Genomic DNA, 22,053 nt, shown 5'->3' on the forward strand with positions numbered 1-22,053 from the left:
CTAGAGCTTTGATAGCTGCTTGACTGTCCGAGAAGACGCACACTAAGTGCGTATCTAGAAGTAGTTTGGAGACGATCGAAATGGCCTCCTTGATGGCTTCAATTTCCGCTTGGAACACACTACAGTGATCCGGGAGCCTGAAGCAATGACTGATGTTCAGCTCGCTGCAGTAGACTCCGCCTCCCACGCGGCCGTCTAGCTTTGAGCCATCAGTGTACAAGTGGACCGCATTTGCAGGTCCTGGTTCGCCCATCTCCCAGTCCTCCCTAGGTGGGATTGATACCTGGAAGGGCGTCGAGAGGTGATCACTAGGAATACAGTAATCTGTCCTCTCTGGTAATTGCGGGAGTCTCATCAGGATTCCCGAGTGCCCAACCGCGGATGCTTTCCACAGTCTGGCTTCTCTCATTCTGAGGGCGGAAAGTGTTGCCACCTTCTTTCCCATGAGATCCACAGGGAGGAGGTCCAGCACAGTATCCAGGGCTTCCCCTGGAGTAGTGCGTAGCCCGCCAGTTATGCATAGCTCTGCCATGCGTTGAACTCTGCTGAGTTTATTGAGGCATGTCCTTCTGTCTAAGGACCATACCACCAGTCCATAGAGCATGATTGGTCGTATGATGGCGGTGTAGAGCCACCGAACTATATAGGGGGTCATTCCCCATTTTAGTCCGATGGCTTTCCTGCAAGTATAGAGGGCCACTGTGGCCTTCTTTACTCTATCCTCTATGCTCAATTTCCAATCGAGCTTTCTATCGAGGATTAGGCCAAGATACTTGGCGTTGTTGCTGAAGACTAGCGTTTCCCCACATAGTCTTGGGGGAATCAGTACCGGAACTTTGTACTTCCTAGTGAAAAGCACCAGTTCCGTTTTAGACGGGTTGACGCCTAACCCGCATTTGTCTGCCCCTTTCGACATTTTCGTGAGAGTACTTGTCATGCACTCACACAACGTCTGCGGAAATTTTCCGGAGAATGCTATGGCAACAGCGTCAGCGTACGCCACCACACGGCAGCCACCCCCCTCTATCTCCCGCAGCAGTGTGTTCACTGCCACGTTCCATAGAAGGGGCGAGAGGACTCCGCCCTGCGGTGTGCCTCTGCTGACAAATCTGGTACACGTTGACGTCCCCAGTGATGCCTCAACCGTCCTGCATTGTAGCATCTGATCGATCAGGCTCACCGTCCTGGAGTCAACGCCCAGATCCGTCAGTGCGCCCGTGATGGCGGTCGGAAGGATGTTGTTAAAGGCGGCTTCCATGTCGAGGAAGGCTACTAGGGTGTACTCCTTAAAGTTAAGGGACGCTTCGATGATCGATGTGATCGAGTGTAGGGACGTTTCGGTGGATCTTCCCTTCCGATAGGCATGCTGGGAGTCTGAGATCAGACTGGACGGAATGCACGCCGTGAGATGAAGACCCAGGAGCCGCTCCATCGCCTTTAGAAGAAAAGACGATAGACTTATGGGTCTATAATCTTTTGGGGCAGTGTGCGAGGGCTTGCCTGCCTTGGGTGTGAATACGACTTTGGTCTGAAGCCAGGTGTCAGGAATGCACCCGTGGGAGAAGATTCCCTCGTAAATTATTTTGAGCCAGTTAATGGCTTAATGTCCCGCGTGAATCAGTTGGGCAGGGAAAATGCCGTCTGGCCCCGCGGACTTGTAGGGTTTAAAGCTTCTGATCGCCCAGGAAATGTTCTCCTGCTTTAGCAGTCTCAGGATGGCATTTGAGGCGACAGAAGGAGGCGCGAGGTAGTTGGGTCTGTTTTCATCGCAGCCAGGGAAGTGGGTATTTAGGAGAAGATTTAGCGACTCATCGCTGGACGTAGTCCACGACTGGTCGGTGTTCTTCAAGTAGCCCAGGGTGGGTGTTGTCTTCGAGAGAACTCTGCGCAAGCGTGAGGCTTCTGAGTTACTCTCGATTTCGCTGCAGAACTTACGCCAGGAGGCGCGTTTGGCTTTTCTAAGTTCTTTGTTGTAGGTTGACAGACTGGCCTTGTATTCGGCCCAGTTTTGCTCAACGTTTTCAGCCTTAGCTTTATTGAAGAGTCTCCGGGAGGCTTTCCGGAGTTCACCCTGTTTCGCATTCCACCATTCAGGTTTCTTCCGGCCTCTGTTCTTGCCAGAGGGGCATGCTTTGTCGAGCGCCTTATTGCAGGCGTCGGTAAAGATCTTAAGAAGACGAGTCGTGGCCTCCGTGGAGAGCTCCTCCTAAGATGGGGGCTCGGGGTGAACACGACAGAGGTAATCAGAGTACCGAGTCCAGTTTGTCCGCTTGATGTTCCGGAATCGGACTGGCTTCGGTACTGAGAAGGAGAAGACAGCTTCCACGTACCTGTGGTCCGAGAAGGAGTGCTCTTCCAGGACCCTCCAGGATACAATGTTACGCTGTATCTCATGAGAGGCAAGCGTGAGGTCCAGGACCTCCTTGCGGTTTTTAATAATAAAGGTGGGATCACTACCCCGGTTTAATAAGACCATCTGAGTGGTCAGTAAGTAACTGAAAAGGTACTCACCCCTTTCGTTTGTGTCAGTGCTTCCCCACTGACAGTGATGTGCATTGGCATCGCACCCCACAATTAGGCCGATGTCCTTGGCCGAGCAGTCTGCGATTAGAGCCCGGAGAGGCGCGTGTGGAGGGGGGTCTGGTTGTTCATGCCCCAGAGCCCCGGAGCAGATCCTCAGTGAGCGCTCCTGGCCTTCGAGGCTCACTGCGGTGTGGTCTTCATTGCTGAAATTTGGGAGCAAAAATAAGTGCAACTCTCTTTTTGCAAGAATGCAGGTACGAATTTTACCTGCGGTTTCAGCTACGTATAGCTTGTAGTCAGAAGTCCTCAGACCGGAGACCCTGTTTCCGAGGATCCAGGGCTCCTGAATGAGGACTATGTCGGCTCCACCCTTGGCCAGGTGGAGCAGTAGAGCAGCGCATGCTGCCTTACAATGGTGGAGGTTTATCTGCAGGAGCGTCAACGACATTCCTGAGGCTCGCCTCCACCATTGTTGCTTCTAGATCGCTGTCAGGGGACTCCGACTCCTCCCCGACAACTATGTGGCTGAGACCTCTGGCTAGGTCGCTCTCGTCGAACGCGTAGTCGTCCAAGATGTCGTCCGACATCATGGACGCCGCATCCGACGCCGGGTTGTCTTCCTCGCACGAGGCCCCCTCTTTCGGGATCTCCGGCAGCTCCGGGTCTGGCTCGACCTCCGCTTGCCTGCCCTTGCGATCGGACTTGTAAGGGGATATGGTGACCTTCTTGTAGCCATAATCCACTACACCGTCCGACTTTGCGAGGAGATCAATGGATTCCTCATTTAGGACGAGGATGATCTGGCGCCTCTGCCCTTGGATATCCTCCACCTTTGCCACCTTCCAATCGGCTGTAGGATGGTGGGGGTTGCAGACCTGCAGTAACCTGAGGATCTTCTCAGGCTCTGCAGGCTTAGCCGAGACCCACGCTCTGGCTCTCGGGCGACTAGGGACATCTTCCCACTTCACGGCCTCCAGTTTCGCCCCTGGATAGACCTCTTTGAGGGCCGCCACCGCCTTCATGTAGAGGGCCGCAGAGCGAGCGTCTTGGCAGGCGATGGCTTTCACCTTGCCTTGATGCCACCCTGCGTCCTCACACTTTGGCGGTGGTCCGCCGTTCTCCTCCGCCGTCCTCGGCCTGGCCGTCCTAGGCGCCCCTGTCCAGGACACCGATCAGGGTCTTGCCCCTCGCCACCTCAGCGAACGACCGGTTCGTGAGGTGGGTCTTCACCCGCTTGGCTTGCTGGGCTTGGCCTGGCTGATTTGCGGGGTCCTCCGCTGAGCGTTGCCGCTTGTTGGGGGCCTTGGCTGCGCCCTTTCCGGCTTTGGCTGGCTGGAACATTGGAAGGATTGAGGAGGCCCACAGCCTCTGCTCCTTTCCTTCGGCTGACGCCCTAAAGTTCGGGTCTTCGTTGGACAGGATGAAAGCCGCTCGTCTCCTGTCCTGGTACGACAGCTTTCCTCCCCGTGGTGCAGAGACGCTGCCCGCCGGGGCTCCCATGGGTTCTTCGGTCCCGGTGCGCTTACCAGCCGCGATTACGCTCTGCTTGGCAGCCACCCCGGTATCCGCTTCGCCCTTGGAGCCACCCGACTTGGAAGGACCCTATTGGCTTTTCGGGCCCCCCCTCGCTGCGGCTGCTGCCTGAAGACGGTGGACCGACTCAGTCTCCTTCCCCGTCTTCTTTGGACCTGGTTTCCCAGGCGCTGGTGCAGAGGGATTGGCTTGTCCCTCCGGTACTTTAAGAGGAGTACCGAGCTCCTTTGCGGTTTTGTTGGTTTTTATATTTAAAGTGTTTGACATAGTAGTTCCCACGAGTAGGCGGGAAGGGGATGGTCACCCGAGGCATAGCCCGCTTGCCCCGAGAAGCCTGATTTAAACTGGAGGTCGGCAGGTATCCAGAGTCCGCATATTGGCGACCGGGCACCCCCGGCCATGCATCCCTCACATATGACACATATAACAGTGTCACCTTGGATTGGGGTAATTTCACTGAGAGTTTTCTTCTCTCCGCCCGACTACCATTCGCCAGCATCCTAGCAGAGACATGACCGTGCTAGGACCTGTTTCCAGCCGCCCTCACGGGGAGAGTATAGTCGCACTTCCACCGGTGTGCACAGTTACGGCGGGTGACTGTTCGCTCGCAACCCTCTGTGTCCTAGGGGGGGTGTGAGACGCAGACCGCACCAGGTATTACTAACCGGAGCGGATGCGCCTCAGTTCCGAGTTCACAGTTGTGCGAGCCGACCCGTCATCCGTTTGTCCCCCTGTAGCACCCGATGGCTGACGGCCAGTATCGGGTATAAATATACAATAATTGTTTTCCAACCCATTTTTAGAACTTTATTTATCTCTGTGAAGCTTTGAAACTTTTTAATTAATGGCCAATAAATCGATTCCAGCACAGTTTGATATACATACGTTTTTATATAAATCATTATGATTTCATGTGTCTGCCCGTATATACCACACAGATGTGAGTGGGAAACACAAGTTAATTGCTTCGCCACACATTAAATATCAACGCATATCGGATCGACCACAGCTGTCAACTATCATTATTTTTTTTGCCATAAAGATAGAGATATCAATTTATTTAGCATAATTTGCAAATACAAATCGTTTGTGGAGCCACATAAATATTCTGGTGGCAGGATCGAGATAAAGCAGTCAAGAGGCATTTTCCATATGACTCGTACGTTTTTGGCCGGAAATAAATCAATGGACACCCAATGGGTATATGGCAGGCGGTAGGCGGGGGTTAAATATACGATATCTTGCCTATGATATATGTATGCATGCCACACTCTCATACGAGTATGGATGTTTGGATGGGCCACCAACTGTTGCACGCGGTCGAGCCGGAGTCCTGAGAGTGTGACAGGCCCTCCACTTGATGCACAACAATGAGCAGAGTTATTGTTATTTTATGCTAATACCGCCTGGCCGTCGTGCAGCTCAAGAATGTACAAAAGAAATTAGCAAATGTAAAAATATTATAAAAATGGAGGAGGAACAGAAAGAGAGGGGGAGCGTGCAAGGCAGAGGCAACTGTTGACAGTTATCCTGACACAAACACGCATTGTAATGTCTAACAAGCTTCACAATGGCATCCGTGGCGGCCCCAAACATCGCCTGTCACTCAACGGCCTCCGAATCCTGCTGACAGCCCCGTTCCGGCCATACTCAAACTAATACCCGTACCCATACATGTATTTCCGAGTACAAGTGTGTGTCCTTGTGCCCGCCTGACTTGTGTCATTTACATATTCACACTTGTGCTTCTTAGGACTGAACTTTAGCATCTGGGGGCTATGATATATACATATACATATATACGTATGAGTTCGTCCCGTCCCATCAATAGACTAAAGCCCGAAAATGGAATTATGAAATTGCTCCTGGCTCTGACACATGACATTGTCTTGCTTTTTGCCTGCCTGGCGCCTGGCGCCTGCGGGGCATCCTGCTGTAATGCAATTCTCGACATTAAATGCATGCCAGTAGGGCTTAAAGGCTTTGGCAAATTCAATTGCCACAAAAAGAGTGCAAAATGGCTGAACATAACGGATTCAGTTTGATGCAATTTGCATTTAGCCAGCGCCTAACATTCTAACATTCAGTCAACAGGGCTCTGTTACCGCTCTCTCTATCATACCTCTCTCTCTCTCAGTTTCAATGTGTTCGGGCCATGTTTATTGCGCACAGCACACAGCTCATTCATAAAAGGCGGTTCGTGCGGAGAGCACTCTCGGAGAGAGCCAGGATTGAGTTGTAGGCGGCTGCAATAAATACAAAGGATCCAGCATCCGCAGCAACAGTGGATGTCGCAGCGTGGAACTTGGTGGGTTGATTCAGTCAGTCATCGCGTAGCCGCCGTGTGTGACAGACAGTCTTACGACGTCTGGATTTGGAATGTAGTGGATATTTAAAGCTGGAGTTTTTTCGGGAACCGAGTGCATTCAATTAACATAAAATGTAATTAGAGGCGTTCGCTTATCATTTGAACTCTCCGGGTCTTTATATTTTAATTAAAAGCAAACAAGTGTAAAGTGAGACCAACAGCAGCAGCAAAACTGTAGAACATTGTGAATAAATAACTTATGGAATTTAATAGGCCGACTGCATTTGTAATTAAAATTCGATCATGTTGAACGGAAGTTATCGCAAATTGAACATAAATTAAATATGCACTCTACTACTACTTCCGCCTGTGCCTGCTGCGGAGGCTTCCGTTTTGTTTTTATTTGTGTGTTCTTTTCCCTGATTTTCCCTGATTTTCCCGATTTCCCACTCCCTATACCTGTGAGAACGGTTGGCTCAAAGTGTTGCTGCTGTTGCTGATAGCCTGGCTTAGCTTTGTTTGGGCCTTTGCCAAAAACAAAGGATAGAGCGTGGGCATTCAGCCAGGTTTCAGGCTGAAGCACGGACAGCTTCCTTATTCTTTATGATTAGTTAATGGGATTCAATTTCATTTGAAATTGTCCGCCACAGAGCGTAGCAATCGCAGCTGCCGCAGCTTCCTTTCACTGATTACTTAAGTCACGTTCTTGGGGAAACACTTGTTGGTCGGTTCGTTCGTTCTCCCCGCAGAACGAGGCACGTAGCCTAGCGGTCGTAAAGAGGGGGGGGGGGGGGGGGGGGGGGGGGGGGGGGGGGGGGGGGGGGGGGGGGGGGGGGGGGGTAAATCACAGTTGTGCCATTACGAACTTGGCAAAATGAATTGAGTATAGGCGTAGTTGAGCTTACATTTACATTCAGCCTCCATAAATTGATTGAGTGGGTGGGTGCGAAAAGCGTTGCCTGCTTATGTGGGCACGGCGGCACAGCAACAAGAGCAGCACTGTGCGATGTTCGAGTAAATGCAAAATTTCCCACTTAACTGCCGACACGGAAAAGTACGAGTATACAAGTGTGCGTTCTAAGAATAACAAAGAAGACAAGTGGGATAAAAACAGCAACGGTTACGGTTACGGTTACGGTGTAAAGTGCCACAGCAAACACAGCCAGAAAGCAGATGGAACAAACAGACAAACGAATACCAAAAGCAACCCCAAACAAACATCGGTGAAGGTTGTCCCACGGTGTGGTGTGCCCCTCCAAATCCGGAGAGTGTTTGTGTCCGGGACTGAGTGCGGCTGTGTGGGTGGGTGAGAGGCAAGTGCAAGAAATGTGCAAAGTAATGTGCTGCAACTAAAGTGAAATGCCATCCGTGAAATCCCCTAAAAGTGAAATTCTTTCTGGGATTATTAGAAGCGACAGCGGCAGCTACAGCTATAGACCAAGGAGCACCAGAACCAGCTACAGGATCATCGGAACTACCAGCAGCAGCAGCATGACAAACGGCCATTCCTTGCGACTCCGTCTCCTGCTGTTGAGCAACATTTTCGGATTACTCAGCCGGACCCAGGGTGAGTCTCTCCATCAGCGGCTTAGCCGACTCTCTTTGCCGCTGATTGCTTTCCCTGAATTATGGAATGGCAGACGGAGTGAAAGGCAGCATTCGTTTTACAGCCTTATTAAATCTGTATTACATAAATCACAGCAATCGTTTCGCTCTGCTCTGAATTTTTACGAGCATTTTCCATTTCGCAGTCGCCATTTACCATTCGTCTTTCGCCATTTTTATGTCATAATGAGTGCAGAGTTTTGATTTAATGAAAACTGGCAGCCATCAAGGAAGCCCATATACATATGCATATACATATAATTGAATATGCGACACTTCAGTTTACGTTTTAAAAAAGGTTTTATTCTTCACTTAAACTTTAGCGTACATTGATTAGTTATTTCCCCGACGATGACTGAGGTCTGAAGTCTTGAACGGAATTAACTTTGGTTGAATTCTCCGACGGTGTCGCGATTGACGTTTGTCTTGAACAGAACTGAGTTGGCTTCTTAGATGCAGACTATTTATATTATGATGCTCGGTTTGGGATTCGGATTTGGATTCGGAGGCGTTGGCTTCGACTTCGGCTTCGGAGATGGAGTACGTGACTCGATCGATATGTGGGAAAGGCGGCTTTTGATGAAAGGCTTCCGCTGCGTATGAGCGGTGTTGCATTACTTGGGGGTGGCTGAGAATAGGGCCTCTGATTGGTCAGCTAGGATGGTGTGATTCTTGAGAATCGATTAGTAATTGATCTCTGAAGAGTGGCGTGATTCTGGTGCGGCTGGATTCTAGTGCGGCTGGATTCTAGTGCGGCATCTATTGTTTTATGTTCAACTTCCAGTTTAGGGTGTTTGTTTACGTTGCCTGCAATCGGCTACGCGTGGTCCATTTCGAGCGTGAGATTGTTTATGAGGGTTCGAAGCTGAGGGTGTCGTATTGTTTATAATATTGTGGGTGCAGGGTAATAGACATAGACAAGGGTATGCGGAGCATGGACTATAGATATGTCACTCCCCCATTTTTAGATTTAAGCCTGTCCTCAGGCGATTATCCTTGGATATAGTTCAGGTGCGTCTAAAACTGTGCCTGCTGGGGATTCCTCGTCTTTGGCTAAGGGGGTTTCTATGTGCGGGGCGGGTTTAGGCTTATTGCTTTTACTTAGATTAAACAATTTGTAGCTTAATCCTATTATGATTATGACAAATAGTAGTATTAAGCTTACATGTAATACATTATTTAATCGCATATTTTCTATTACGATTTCTTTGGTTTGCAAATAAGACAATGGTTTAATTTTTGTTACGTTATTGTTGATGTAGATGGTTTGTGCAAATTCTGGTATGGAGTTGGATATTAAGAATTCATTTAACTGTATCCTGCAATTATGTATTTTTATTAATGCGTTACCTTCTACTTTTATTTCTTGGTTTAGGCAATCTTGGTTTAATATGGTTTTTGGTAATTTCCAAGTTAACAATATATTGGGTTCTATGAAACTTATTTGAAAGTTTTGGTGTGCTTTGGTGTATGGACATTTTGTTTCTACTTGTTTGACTATTCCTGAAATACATTCGTCATTTATTTTTCGTTTTGATTCTTTTTCATATACCTAGTTTTCTAGAACGTCATAATTGTTTTGCGTTAGGTCAGTGAGGATGTTATTATCTTCATCTGGATATGGGACAATTTTAAGTATAGTAATATTTCTGATCTCTCGTGGGATGTTGGAAATTATTAGTATTTCGTCTGATTTCAACCAGGTAGATGTTTTGATATTTAATAATTTCTCTGAATCGATGTGTTTCAAGTAATCCTGCCTCAATAATTTTGGATTAAAGATCCCTAATCTTGTTAGATGCATGCCTAATTCAATATCCTCTATGTACTCTGTAAAATGTTGAAGGTTAAATATTAATATCTCTAGTTGCTTATTTCTATCATTATCCTTGTTTAATTGATTGACAACTTCTATGCCAGAATTTACTGCTTGAATTACTAAGTTTAATTCGTTAACTTGAACACTGTGGCTAGCCAGATTGTTTATTTTCCCTTCTAATTCGACTTTATCATCTTGATCTAATGTTCCAAATAGATATTTATATACTGTGCCTACTGCATTTATAAGGCCTCTTTTGTTTCTTTTGGCTATTTTGATGCCGTTGAATTCACGTTGCAATTTCTCGACTAAATATTGAATTTGGATTTCGTTATTAAATTGGGTTGCCTGTTCTAGTAAACTCTGATATGTTTCATCTGTTCTTGTTATATTAATTGTTAGATAATGGTATTCATAATTAATGGGTATGTTAATGGTATTTGTTTTGAATATGAGATATCCATTCCTTGAGTTGATGGGATCTATCTCTATATTCTGTCCGGAAGACTGTAGGACGGTGAACATTAGTAAGATTATAATCTTAATCATGTTGTAGCTCCGGATTCCCAGTACTCTCTTCGGGTACTCTGCAATTATCGTATTTACTTTTATTAGATTTTTTCTTTCTTTTGAATTTCGTTTTATAGTGGGTGATTTTCCTCCCTCTATTTTTCTCTTCAAAGTGCTTTTCGTCTACCTGCCTAATTTCCCCTGTTCTTTTGAACGGGTTGGTTGTTTTTGTTTTAACTAGGGGTGCATTCTTGAAGCGTGTGTCCACTTCAAAGTCGATTCTATCGTTATTCAAATGATTGATCTTCCTAACTTTATTCAGTTGAGTGTTATAATCTGGTAGTCCGGCGTACAGGAAGATATCAGCTGGGGATCTTTTTGTAGTATTATGAACCGTTTTATGGTTATAAGTGTATAGAATTAACTCGAATTTTGTGAGCTTGTTTTCTATGTTATCCTCACTTGAAATGATTCTTAATTTTTCATTGATCGTTTTATGTAGTCGTTCTACATCAGAAACTCCGTTTTTACTGGTGGTGATTTCGATTTTCACATTTTCCGCATTCAACCATGCTTGCAATGCTGCGCACATAAAGGCTGAATCTTTGTCGGCTTTAATTCCCTGTGGCTTGCCCATTTCGTTAAAGACTTTTATGATGGCTCTCTTGGTTTCTAACCAGTCACGACTCTTAACTTCTACAAGGGTAGCGAATTTAGAATATACATCAATGCATGATAGGAATTGTTGATTGCCTACCAAATAGAAATCCATGACATACTTTTCTCTGATATTTTGTATTTCAGGGGTGATTTCGAAGGTTAGATTGGTGTTACGATGCTCAGTTTTAGCAACGTTGCACGTAGGACACTCATTGATAATATTTTGGATTAACTTTTGATAATCGGGGTAGTAGAATTTTCCTTTAAACCAATTAGTGGTCTTTTCGATACCTGGGTGAAGTAGCTCTTTATGATTCTTCAATATTTGTTCTTTGAATTCGGAGTAGTTGGGAATATTTATGAGTTTGGTACTGGATTTAATCAGTTTAGTGAAGTGATTTGGACTGATTATCTCCAGGAATGCCCTTTGGAACAGTGGGAAGTCTACTTCGTTATGGAAATATAGTGCACTCTTTTTGGTACACACATATTCCTTTATTATATCTTTTGCTAATGATTCTGTCATTTCGGTATATGTGATTTTTATCAGTATCTTGTGGAAATAGTGGGATGTTTCTACCTTATCCTCATTACCTTTAATCAGTTCTATTTGCCTATTATAGTAATTGATTGGTCTCTCTGTAAGTGGAATATAATTTGTATTATCTTCTTGCGCGCTATGGACCGTTGCACAATCACTATTAATGGTTTCCCCGAGTAGGTTTTCGTTAATCTTTACTCTTGATAGCGCATCGGCTACATGGTTCTCCTTTCCGGGTAAATATTTTATTTTGAAGTCAAATTCATTTAATTTGATCTTCCATCGTTGTAGCTTCATATTTGGTTCCTTGAGGTTATTCAACCAAATCAAGAGTTTGTGATCACTTAATATCTCAAACGTTCTACCAAACAGGTATGATCTGAAATACTTAGTTGCCCAAACTATAGCTAGTAATTCCTTTTCTATTGCTGAATAATTGATTTCGTATTCGTTTAAGGTTCTACTTGCATAGCAGATTGGTTTGTGGTCTTGCGACAACACTGCTCCTAATGCAATGTTACTTGCATCGGTTGTTACCGTGAACATTTTGTTGAAATCTGGGAATGCGAGGATGGGGTCTGAGGTGATAAGTACTTTCAATTTCTCGAAGGCCTCGACGTATTTTTCCTCTGTTGGGTCTATGACTGCTCGTTTCTTTAATTTGAGTGTCATAGGTTTTGTATATTAGCGAAGTTGGGAATGAATTTCCTATAGAATCCACATAAACCTATGAATGATTTTATTTTTGTGGTTGTATTGGGTATTGGGAAGTTTATTATGGCAGATATTTTCTTTGGATTAGGAACTATGCCGTAAGTTGTTACTACATGGCCTAGGAATTCCGTTTCTTTCTTCAGGAATTCACACTTATCCATTTGTAGCTTTAAGTTGGCGTCTCTCAACTTTCCAAATACTCTCCTTAGTGACAACAGGTGTTCTTCCAATGAAGTGGAAAATATAATGATGTCGTCTAAGTATACGAGGCAATCTTTGAAGATTAATTCTTCTAGCAGATTGTTCATACATCTTTGGAAGGTAGCGGGGGCAGTGGTTAGCCCAAAGGGCATACGAGTGAACTCGTAATGACCATGCTTCGTGGAGAAAGCTGTTTTTGGGATTGAGCTAGGTTCCATAGGAATTTGATGGAATCCCTTAGCTAAATCGATTGTTGTGAAATATTGGCACCTACCTAGTTTATCTAGTATTTCGTCCATTCTGGGTGTAGGAAATTTATCCTTTATTGTCACCTCGCTTAGACTTCTACAATCTACTACCATACGATATTTCTGCTTTCCTGAAGCATCTATTTTCTTTGGTATCATAGCGATGGGTGCACAATAGGGAGAGTTCGACTTACGAATGATTCCCTGTCTAATCATATCTTTGATTTGTTGAGTCACTTCTTGATCGTGTATTTGAGCATAATTATATGGTCGACGATATACAGGATCTTCGTGATGGGTTTTAGTTTCGTGCTTTATAGTACTAGTGAAGGTCAAAATGTCACCTTCTTTATACTGCACGTCTTTAAATTCATAGAGAACTTTCTTTAGTTTCTCCTTTTCTTCGTCATTTAAATGTTCCAACCTTAGCTGGTTGCATTCCCTTAATTCATTCTCTAATGCGGAAGCGAAGTATTGCTCTCCTTCAGGAGATGGGTCAAGGCACTTAGGTGTAGTTATATCTTCCTTTGAAGATGGCTTAACACCTTTGTGTGTGGTCTTGCCGACGGCAATTTCTTCTCCACTTTGGATGATTGGGTATGACCTTTCTCCTAACGTTACCGTTTCATTTCGGTAATCGACGACGGCTTTGCTGGCCATCAAATATTCTCTGCCTAAGAGTATGTCATAATTTTCAGAAAAATTATGAATATAAAATTTTTGTTTTGTCGGACAGTTTTTGGTTGCATTACGTGTAATGCTCTGAGTCAGACGGACGGGTCCATTGATGGTATGGGCGGTGAGGTTGTCGCTATCGACTTTGGAATCTGTATAGTTTTCTTTTATTATATTTATTGACGATCCCGAGTCCGCGATACCTCTTAATTTTTTATTATTTACGATTATTTCTATATATGGTCTTCCTCGATTTCTTGCGAGGCAGTCTGCTGAAAATTTACATCCATTTTCATTTGTCCGCTTTGGCTTTCCCTAGATCGTTTGACTGGCTGATTTGGTGCACTGCTACCTGCCTGTGTCTGATTGATTTGATAGTTTGTGGGATTCTGGACTCTGCCCTGGTTTAAGGAATTTCTAAATTCGTTAAATAACCCTTTATTATTTACGGCATTATTTCCTGAATTATTTCGATTCGATCCAAGATTATTTCTGGAAGTACTTGGGTTTTGATTGTTATAATCGTTACTACTATAGCGAGGGTAATAAGTTCCAACATTCCTACGATTGTTATTTCCGTTTCTTGAATATTCGTGAGTCTTGTTATCAGTTACGAAATTTTTGTAGATTCCTAACTCTTGAGCTGATTTTTCTAGATTAGCCATAGTAGAAATGTCTTTTTTTGCTAAAATGATGAATAGTTTATTGGGTAGAGCATCTTCTATGGTATGTCTGGTGGCATTTGCCAGAGCGTTTTTAAAGATTATCTTATTTTCTGGGCTAGTCTCCAGATTTAGTTTACTTACTATAACATTTGACTTAATTTCTAGTTCTTCTACGAACTTACGAATATTCCCATTGAATTTGGTGTCGTGTAATTGTTGTAGCAGCGTCTCGTATGGAGTGTGGTTGTTGAATTTGCTGATTAGGGCTGCTTTTAGATCGGTCCAGGTGTTGGGTTGAAGGCTTTGTGATAAAAGTTGTGCTCGTCCGCACAGTTGACCCTCAGTGGCTCCGTACATGATGCTTTGTTGCCGGATGTCTTCTGTTGAGTACAATTCGGAGATGTACTCGATCCTACTTATGAACGAGCCTAGGCGTTCTTGGCATCCGTCGTATGGTGGAATTTGCCTGATTGACTTCAAGGCTTGGTTCAGGTGTATTTCTGTTAGCGGCATGTTGATTTCTTCTTATTTATTTATTTTTTCTAATATTAATTGAGTTTCGTGTGTAGATTCTTTGGCGGATCTCTTTAGTATTAGCGTTACTTTTCCTCTGATCACTGTAGGTTATTACGCACTGTAACTGTCACTACGCCAATTGATCGTCTTAAAAAAAGGGATTCACTTTTAACTGAGATCCTACCGGCTGCGCCAATTGAATATGCGACACTTCAGTTTACGTTTTAAAAAAGGTTTTATTCTTCACTTAAACTTTAGCGTACATTGATTAGTTATTTCCCCGACGATGACTGAGGTCTGAAGTCTTGAACGGAATTAACTTTGGTTGAATTCTCCGACGGTGTCGCGATTGACGTTTGTCTTGAACAGAACTGAGTTGGCTTCTTAGATGCAGACTATTTATATTATGATGCTCGGTTTGGGATTCGGATTTGGATTCGGAGGCGTTGGCTTCGACTTCGGCTTCGGAGATGGAGTACGTGACTCGATCGATATGTGGGAAAGGCGGCTTTTGATGAAAGGCTTCCGCTGCGTATGATCGGTGTTGCATTACTTGCGGGTGGCTGAGAATAGGGCCTCTGATTGGTCAGCTAGGATGGTGTGATTCTTGAGAATCGATTCGTAATTGATCTCTGAAGAGTGGCGTGATTCTGGTGCGGCTGGATTCTAGTGCGGCTGGATTCTAGGGCGGCATCTATTGTTTTATGTTCAACTTCCAGTTTAGGGTGTTTGTTTACATTGCCTGCAATCGGCTGCGCGTGGTCCATTTCGTGGGTATTGTGGGTGCAGGGTAATAGACATAGACAAGGGTATGCGGAGCATGGACTATAGATATGTCACTATATATATTATATAAATACGTACAATATATGTTTGTGTGTACGTGTGCTGCTTTTATGTGGCTCGTGATTTATTTCGTATCTTATTTTTATGATAATTTATCAAATATGCATAATAAAATGCCGCCGCTTATGGCCGCTTATGGCGTCTGCCGTCTGGCGTGAAAAGTCAAATCAACCTGGGATTATTTCGCATTTGTTCTTGGCTTCTCGCAGCTTTACCATTCGAGTATTTAGATGAGCACGACGACTTCAACTATGACCTGGACACGGCCCAATCCCAGGCTAATTACGACGCGCGCCTTCTGTCCCAGCAAATCCTAAGCGACACCGAGCTGCTCCAGCAGGCCGGAGCGACAGGCCTCGAGTCAGACTCCACCTTGGACCCCCACACTCTGAGAGCTCAGGGAGGGCTTTCTGATGGCTCAGTCGAGGATTTGGAGCCGCACAGTCGGGCAGCCGCCTGCTTTACTAACGGTCACAGGTACACACATGGACAGAAGGTAAGAATGTGAGAATGAAAGGATGCAGCGTACGATAGGTAGGGGAAAAGAAGAGATGTGCAATTGAAAATGGTTTTCCTTTCGCTTGGTCGGTTAGAGAGCACTTCATTTCGCTTTGTCAAGCACAGAACATGTTTTCTTCTCGATTATCGCGCCACAAGTTGAAGTTGGATCATTCAAAATGAAGCGAACACTCGGATTAAGCATTTTCAATTAGGTCTAAACATGATACCGTTTGATATTTGCTGCTGTCTGTGGCTGACTCGTGGCTTTCGCTTACGCATCCATTATGCAGCTCGGCTCCATCCAGATGATTGATGGCTGCTATCGTGAATACCCAAGCTGCTGACCATTTAAATATCCCACTTGCACACTTTTCCACACTTCCAACCATTTGCTGTAACCTTTCTCATCCGCTTTCGGTTCAGGTGCCGCGCCAGGATGCCTGCGAGGTGTGCCTCTGCATGGACGGAGAGATCTTCTGCTGGTGGGAGCGCTGCGGTTAGTTTTCCCGCCATTATGGGACATGCATAATATAACAAGAAACTTTTGCCTTTTACCTCCTCCACAGATAAGACCAATGCAAACAAGGTGAAGGAAATGGCGGCAGGAAACGACAAAGACAACGACAACGACAATGGCATTGGCAATGGCAAAGTCAAAGCCAATGGAGGTGGGGTTGGTTCTGGTGTTGGCTTCGGCCTTGGCTTTGGTGGTGGCGGTGGCGGTGGCGATGGTGCCGCTGCTGGTGTTGGTGACTATTCAGATCCATATCGCTATGAGAGCACCACGAGAAAGTCAACAAAAGTGCATAAAACGGCTGGAAAAGTTGGCAAGCGGCGCAAGCATCGTAGGAATCAAAAGAATTTTAATGACTACAAAGTTTTCCAGAGCCACCAGCAGCAGCAGCAGCCACAGGATTATAAAAAGTCAGCCATAAAGCAGAAACAGCAGCAGCAGCAGCAGCAGTACGAGCATCAGATACAAAAACAAAAGACTGGCGATGCCACCAACTACAATATAATCAAGCAACACAAACACGAGCAGCACCAGAAGTTGCCCGAGAAGCAGCAGCAACAGGAGCAGGAGCAGGAGCAAGAACAGGGTGCTGTAGCCCCGCCAGTTAATCAGGCTGCAGCAAAGAAAACGCATTATCAGCAGCCAGCAACAACCATTGCCACGCCCTCGCACCAGCATCCCCACAAGCCTCCACATTCGTCCAGCAAGATCTTAAATTTCCCCGAAAACTTGCCGGCCCTGCTTTATTACGACTACAAGACGGAGGAGCACGAGCACCATCAGCATCAGCATCATCAGCAGCACTTGCTGCATGAAAAGCAACGCTTGCAACATCAACAAGAGGCGTTGGCCCGACAAAAGCCACCAGCAGATGCAGGCGTTGAACTCCATACCGACTTGGGCGTTGATAAAAACTTTGATGATGCGGAAACCGACAGCGATATTTTGCCAGAGCCGCCAACAAAGCGCCCCAGGGCAGCACCCACACAATGGACAACGAGTAGCAGCCCCAGGAGCAGCATGGCCAAGGCGTTGATGACAAACCAGGCAGCGACGTCCACAACGGCGACAACAACAACAATAATGAGAACGACTACGACGACAGGAACAAATGGCAATGCGACGGGCAGACTGTCTTGTCGGGACAGTGGAAGAGCTGAAGCTGAAGCTGGAGATGGGGCCACAGTTGCAGCCACAAATGTGAGTGTAGTCGGAACTGGAGCTGGGTTCATTCGCTTGGCTGTACTTTTTGCTGTGTAGCTTTAAGAGCCACAGCCAGATGGAGGGTAGCCCAATTAGGATTTGGGCCAGGCCACTTCATTGGATCTCCCCGCTGACAGGCCTGAGTTTGCGGTCGCGCCGTGACCAGTCAGCCTGAAAGGGTCTTCGTAATAGGGTTTTTCGAGCTTGACTTGGTTTATTTTTTACTATGCAGTCAACTTGAATTAACAGTATGTTTTGTTTTTCTCTTCCCTTAATGCTGACCAGCTGCAACCAGATAGGAGCGGTGGCAAGGACCTGGATGATGCGTTCCATCGGTGGCTGACATCGACGGAGCTGAATGCTGACAGCACAAACACGCCGGACGATGCCTCGGAGCAGGAAACAGCAGCATCGACAATAATCGATGATGTTGCCATCAGAAACAAGAGTGACAGCGGCAGTGGGAATGGGAGAAGTGGCAGCAGTAGCAGCAGTAGCAGCAGCAGCAGCAGCAGCAAAGGCAATGCCAGGAACAACAACAATGTTGCCGATGCTGTCTTCTTCCGCAGCTCGTACAATGATTACAGCAGCGAATTCAATGGGAGTGTTGGCAACATTGACGTTACACTAACTGCAGTTGATGTGCATCCCCGTCGCCAAACGGATTTAATTGCAAATGGCAACAGAACGTCACGTGTGAGCACAGCGGCAACGCCAGGAATCGCAGAAACGGCAGGAACAACAGCAGGGGCAACAATGGACCCACAGGCGACCGACAGGAGGAGCTCCGTAACCATCGCCAGCCCCACCAGACCACCCACCAGCATCAGCAACAGCAACAGCAACAATCAGGATCAACCTCAGGCGACTGGCAACCAAGTGGTGCCACCGTATACACTGACAACGATTATAACAACAGTGCCGCTGGCACCAGGGCGTATGTGCAATGTTTTGGGTAAGCAAGACAGTGGAGTCGACGAATGCCCCGGAGATTAGTGCTAACGAAAATAACCCCCTTCCCATTTCCCTTCTTCCATGCTCCTGACAATTGCTCACTTCCTAATCCCATTTCAAATACAATCCAAACTCCGTTCCGTTTGTTTTTGAAGGCAAACTGTATAAAATTGGAGACATTCTGCCCCAGGATAAGGGCAACTGTCTGCAGTGCATTTGCATGGATGCGGTGACGCCCGATGAGATGCCGAGCGTCACCTGCAGTCCCCACAACTGCCCGCCCCTGGTGCTGCCGGATCTGTTCGATGCGACTGGTTACTGAGGTTACGGGCTGGTGCTGTAAGCTGGGAGCCGGGCTGGGTTTCGGTCACAGCGATGGCGGCAATAATGAAATGATTGCATTGATCAAGCCGTAAATTCGATTGGCAACTGTAAGCCGCAGCTGCAGCAGAGGAAGCGACTTGGGTAGGGCTAATTTTCAGTCAGACTCTCAACTAACTCAAGCATAAATTGTATGGATTTCAATGTAAAGCCCTCCCTATCACGAGTGTCTCTAGGCACTCTCTAAAAACGAATACCTATCAGCAAACATACATATATCTGATTCACGTATACGAGTATATATACGAGAGAGAGAGCGGGCGTAGTCTAGTTTGTAAGCTGAATATTTATGCATTTTATAAGAATGCGAAGTATCTCTCTCCTTCAAGTAGTGGATCAAGACCACAATCCCCAAAAAGCAAGCAAGCAAGCAACCAACCATTGATGTATACAGCAGTAGAAATTTTAAAGAATTTATAGATGTACTTCTGCAGAATATATACATACTATACACATATATAAAAATCGATACCTATACCTATACCTATAACTATATCTACGAGTATGTATGTATTGAATTCAGTTTCGACTTTATTTCATGACTGAGACAATGGAGTGCAAGGTTTTTCATATACGATTTATCTGAGGGGGAAAAAGCAAACATACAAATACAAGTATAGGCAACTAAATCTATAACGAAAAAAACTGAACAATGACAAATAATGAATTGTGTAATATTATAATTTATATGTTAACGGAATCAGAACAATGTATTCCTTATTTGCTCACAAAATATTCTTTTTTCACGCTTCCGTTAGACATTTTAATATACTTTACGAAAAACCACAAAATATATTAGATATTACGAATAAATATGGAAATTGTTTAAACAAAGCTGAAAGGAGCAAAGAAAGACAACATATCGAGTAAAACTAACAGTTTTAAGACACAGAACCCCACAATACAATATAGTATATGTATGTTTAAACTTTAAAGATACGATTATATGCATGTGTGTATACTTAGTGAGTCTCATATACATACATGTCTACGAGTAGTTTGAGAATCGAATGAATGCATTTTTTTCAAATGACTTCGTTTATTTTCATTTTAGTTCAAAGCAAGTTTAGGCGTGATAACCATCGATTAATTCGGAGAGAGTAAAATTAAGTGAACTATACTTGAAAAGTAGACATTAAAATTTCGAATACGTACATACATACGTATACGGAGAAATCCAAGCCGAACTCCATAGCCACTGCAAATTGATTTGTTCGTTGTGGCTATAAAAATGATCCGATCTGATCCAGATTCAGCAATCTGATAAATATGGTCAAGGAACGATATCAGAGGAGTGTGGATACCAAATTTGGTTTCTCTAGCTCTTATAATCTCTGAGATCCTTGAACTCACATTTTGCAATAGGCAAAGCCGACCATGAAACCTGTGTGTTAGAGAGAGACAGAGCGAGAAAGAATGAAATTGTTTTCTTGATTCTGGCTATAGTAATTAAACGATCTGGTTCAGATTTTGCACTCTAGAATATACGGTCCTCCCCTACGATTCTGCGTTTTTTGTTTTCTCGTATCTTTAAAAATGTGGATGCCACAGATTTTCGTCCTTTGTGGGGGCGGAAGTGGGCGGGGCGAAGTTTTGAAATATTTTTGTAGCAGTGACATATCACAGAGGTCTGGATTCAAAACATCGTTGCTCTAGCTCTTATAGTCTTTGAGCACTAGGCGCTGAAGGGGACGGACGGACGGACAGACGGACGGGCGACAGACGGACAGACAGACAGGGCTCAATCGACTCGGCTATTGATGCTGATCAAGAATATATATACTTTATGGGGTCGGAAACGATTCCTTCTGGACGTTACACACATCCACTTTTACCACAAATCTAATATACCCCAATACTCATTTTGAGTATCGGGTATAACAAATGAAAATACATATACGTTCGTAAATACACATGCAAAAATATTTAATATTGATGTTCCACAGAAGAAGAGCAAACGAGGGGGAACGTTGTGAGTTGCTGCGGACACCGCAACTCTACAGTTATACCCGATACTAAGTCAGTATGGCTCTCCTCCGGCAGACGCCGCTAATATTAAACGACACGACAAAGAGTGCGTGCGAGAGAGACAGAAAATCAGTCTGAGCGTGACGTCGGGCGCTGCGTAGCCACTGCAAATTGATTTGTTCATATTGGCTATAAAAATGATCTTATCTGATCCAGATTCAGCAATCTGATAGATATGGTCATTATCTATGATTCTGCGTTTTTAGTTTTCTCGAATGTGCAATATTGTGGATGGAACAGATTTTCGTCCTTTGTGTGGGCGGAAGGGGGTGGGGTGAAATTTTGAGATACACGTCTTATAGTAAGATCTAACAGGAGTGCGGATACCAAATTTGGTTACTCTAGCCTGAAAAGTCTCTGAGATTTTTGAATATCCTCAGATTTTCGTCCTTTGCGGGGGCGGAAGGGGGTGTGGCGAAATTTTGAAACAAACTCGTCTCGGTCCGATATATGAGGAGTGTGGAAACCAAATTTGGTTGCTCTAGCTTTTGTAGTCTCTGAGATCTAGGCGCTAATGTTTTACTCTAAGCAAAGCCGCCTATGCTACGTGTGTGTTAGAGAGAGACAGGGCGAGAAAAAATGAAATTGTTTTCTTGATGCTGGCTATAATAATAATACGATCGAATTCAGATTCCGCAGTCTTGAAGATATGGTCATTCTCTACAATTCTGCGTTTTTGGTTTTCTCATATCTTTAAAATTGTGGATGCCACATATTTTCGTCCTTTGTGGGGGCGGAAGTAAGCGGGGCGAAGTTTTGAAATATTTTTGTAGCAGTGACATATCACAGAAGTCTGGGTCCAAAACATCGTTGCTCTAGCTCTTATAGTCTTTGAGCACTAGGCGCTGAAGGGGACGGACAGACGGACGGACGGACAGACGGACAGACGGACAGACAGACAGGGCTCAATCGACTCGGCTATTGATGCTGATCAAGAATATATATACTTTATGGGGTCGGAAACGATTCCTTCTGGACGTTACACACATTCACTTTTACCACAAATCTAATATACCCCAATACTCATTTTGAGTATCGGGTATAAAAATAGAACAAGTTGAACTTCGGAAACGCGAAAGCAACACTTAAATATGCGTATACATACGAG

General features: G+C 45.0%; 1 protein-coding gene across 1 annotated transcript; it reads left to right on the plus strand.

The window, feature by feature from the left end:
* Positions 1-7,245: 7,245 nt before the first annotated feature.
* On the plus strand, positions 7,246-20,023 carry LOC117191894 (formin-J-like). Its single transcript, XM_033396650.1, has 6 exons — positions 7,246-7,931; positions 15,574-15,860; positions 16,289-16,361; positions 16,432-17,579; positions 17,868-18,537; positions 18,692-20,023. The coding sequence occupies exons 1-6, from the start codon at positions 7,724-7,726 to the stop codon at positions 18,856-18,858; spliced, it is 2,553 nt and encodes an 850-aa protein (XP_033252541.1). The 5' UTR covers positions 7,246-7,723; the 3' UTR covers positions 18,859-20,023.
* Positions 20,024-22,053: the final 2,030 nt, after the last annotated feature.

Source organism: Drosophila miranda, assembly GCF_003369915.1.
Source record: "Drosophila miranda strain MSH22 chromosome Y unlocalized genomic scaffold, D.miranda_PacBio2.1 Contig_Y1_pilon, whole genome shotgun sequence".
Classification (NCBI taxonomy): Eukaryota; Metazoa; Arthropoda; class Insecta; order Diptera; family Drosophilidae; genus Drosophila; species Drosophila miranda.

Excerpts from the sequence above, each read along its gene's own strand:
- LOC117191894 (XM_033396650.1), top strand. The coding sequence starts at position 7,724 with ATGCCATCCGTGAAATCCCCTAAAAGTGAAATTCTTTCTGGGATTATT. Across the intron at positions 16,362-16,431 it reads CTGCTGGTGGGAGCGCTGCG|ATAAGACCAATGCAAACAAG; the intron begins GTTAGTTTTCCC and ends CCTCCTCCACAG. Across the intron at positions 18,538-18,691 it reads GCGTATGTGCAATGTTTTGG|GCAAACTGTATAAAATTGGA; the intron begins GTAAGCAAGACA and ends TTGTTTTTGAAG.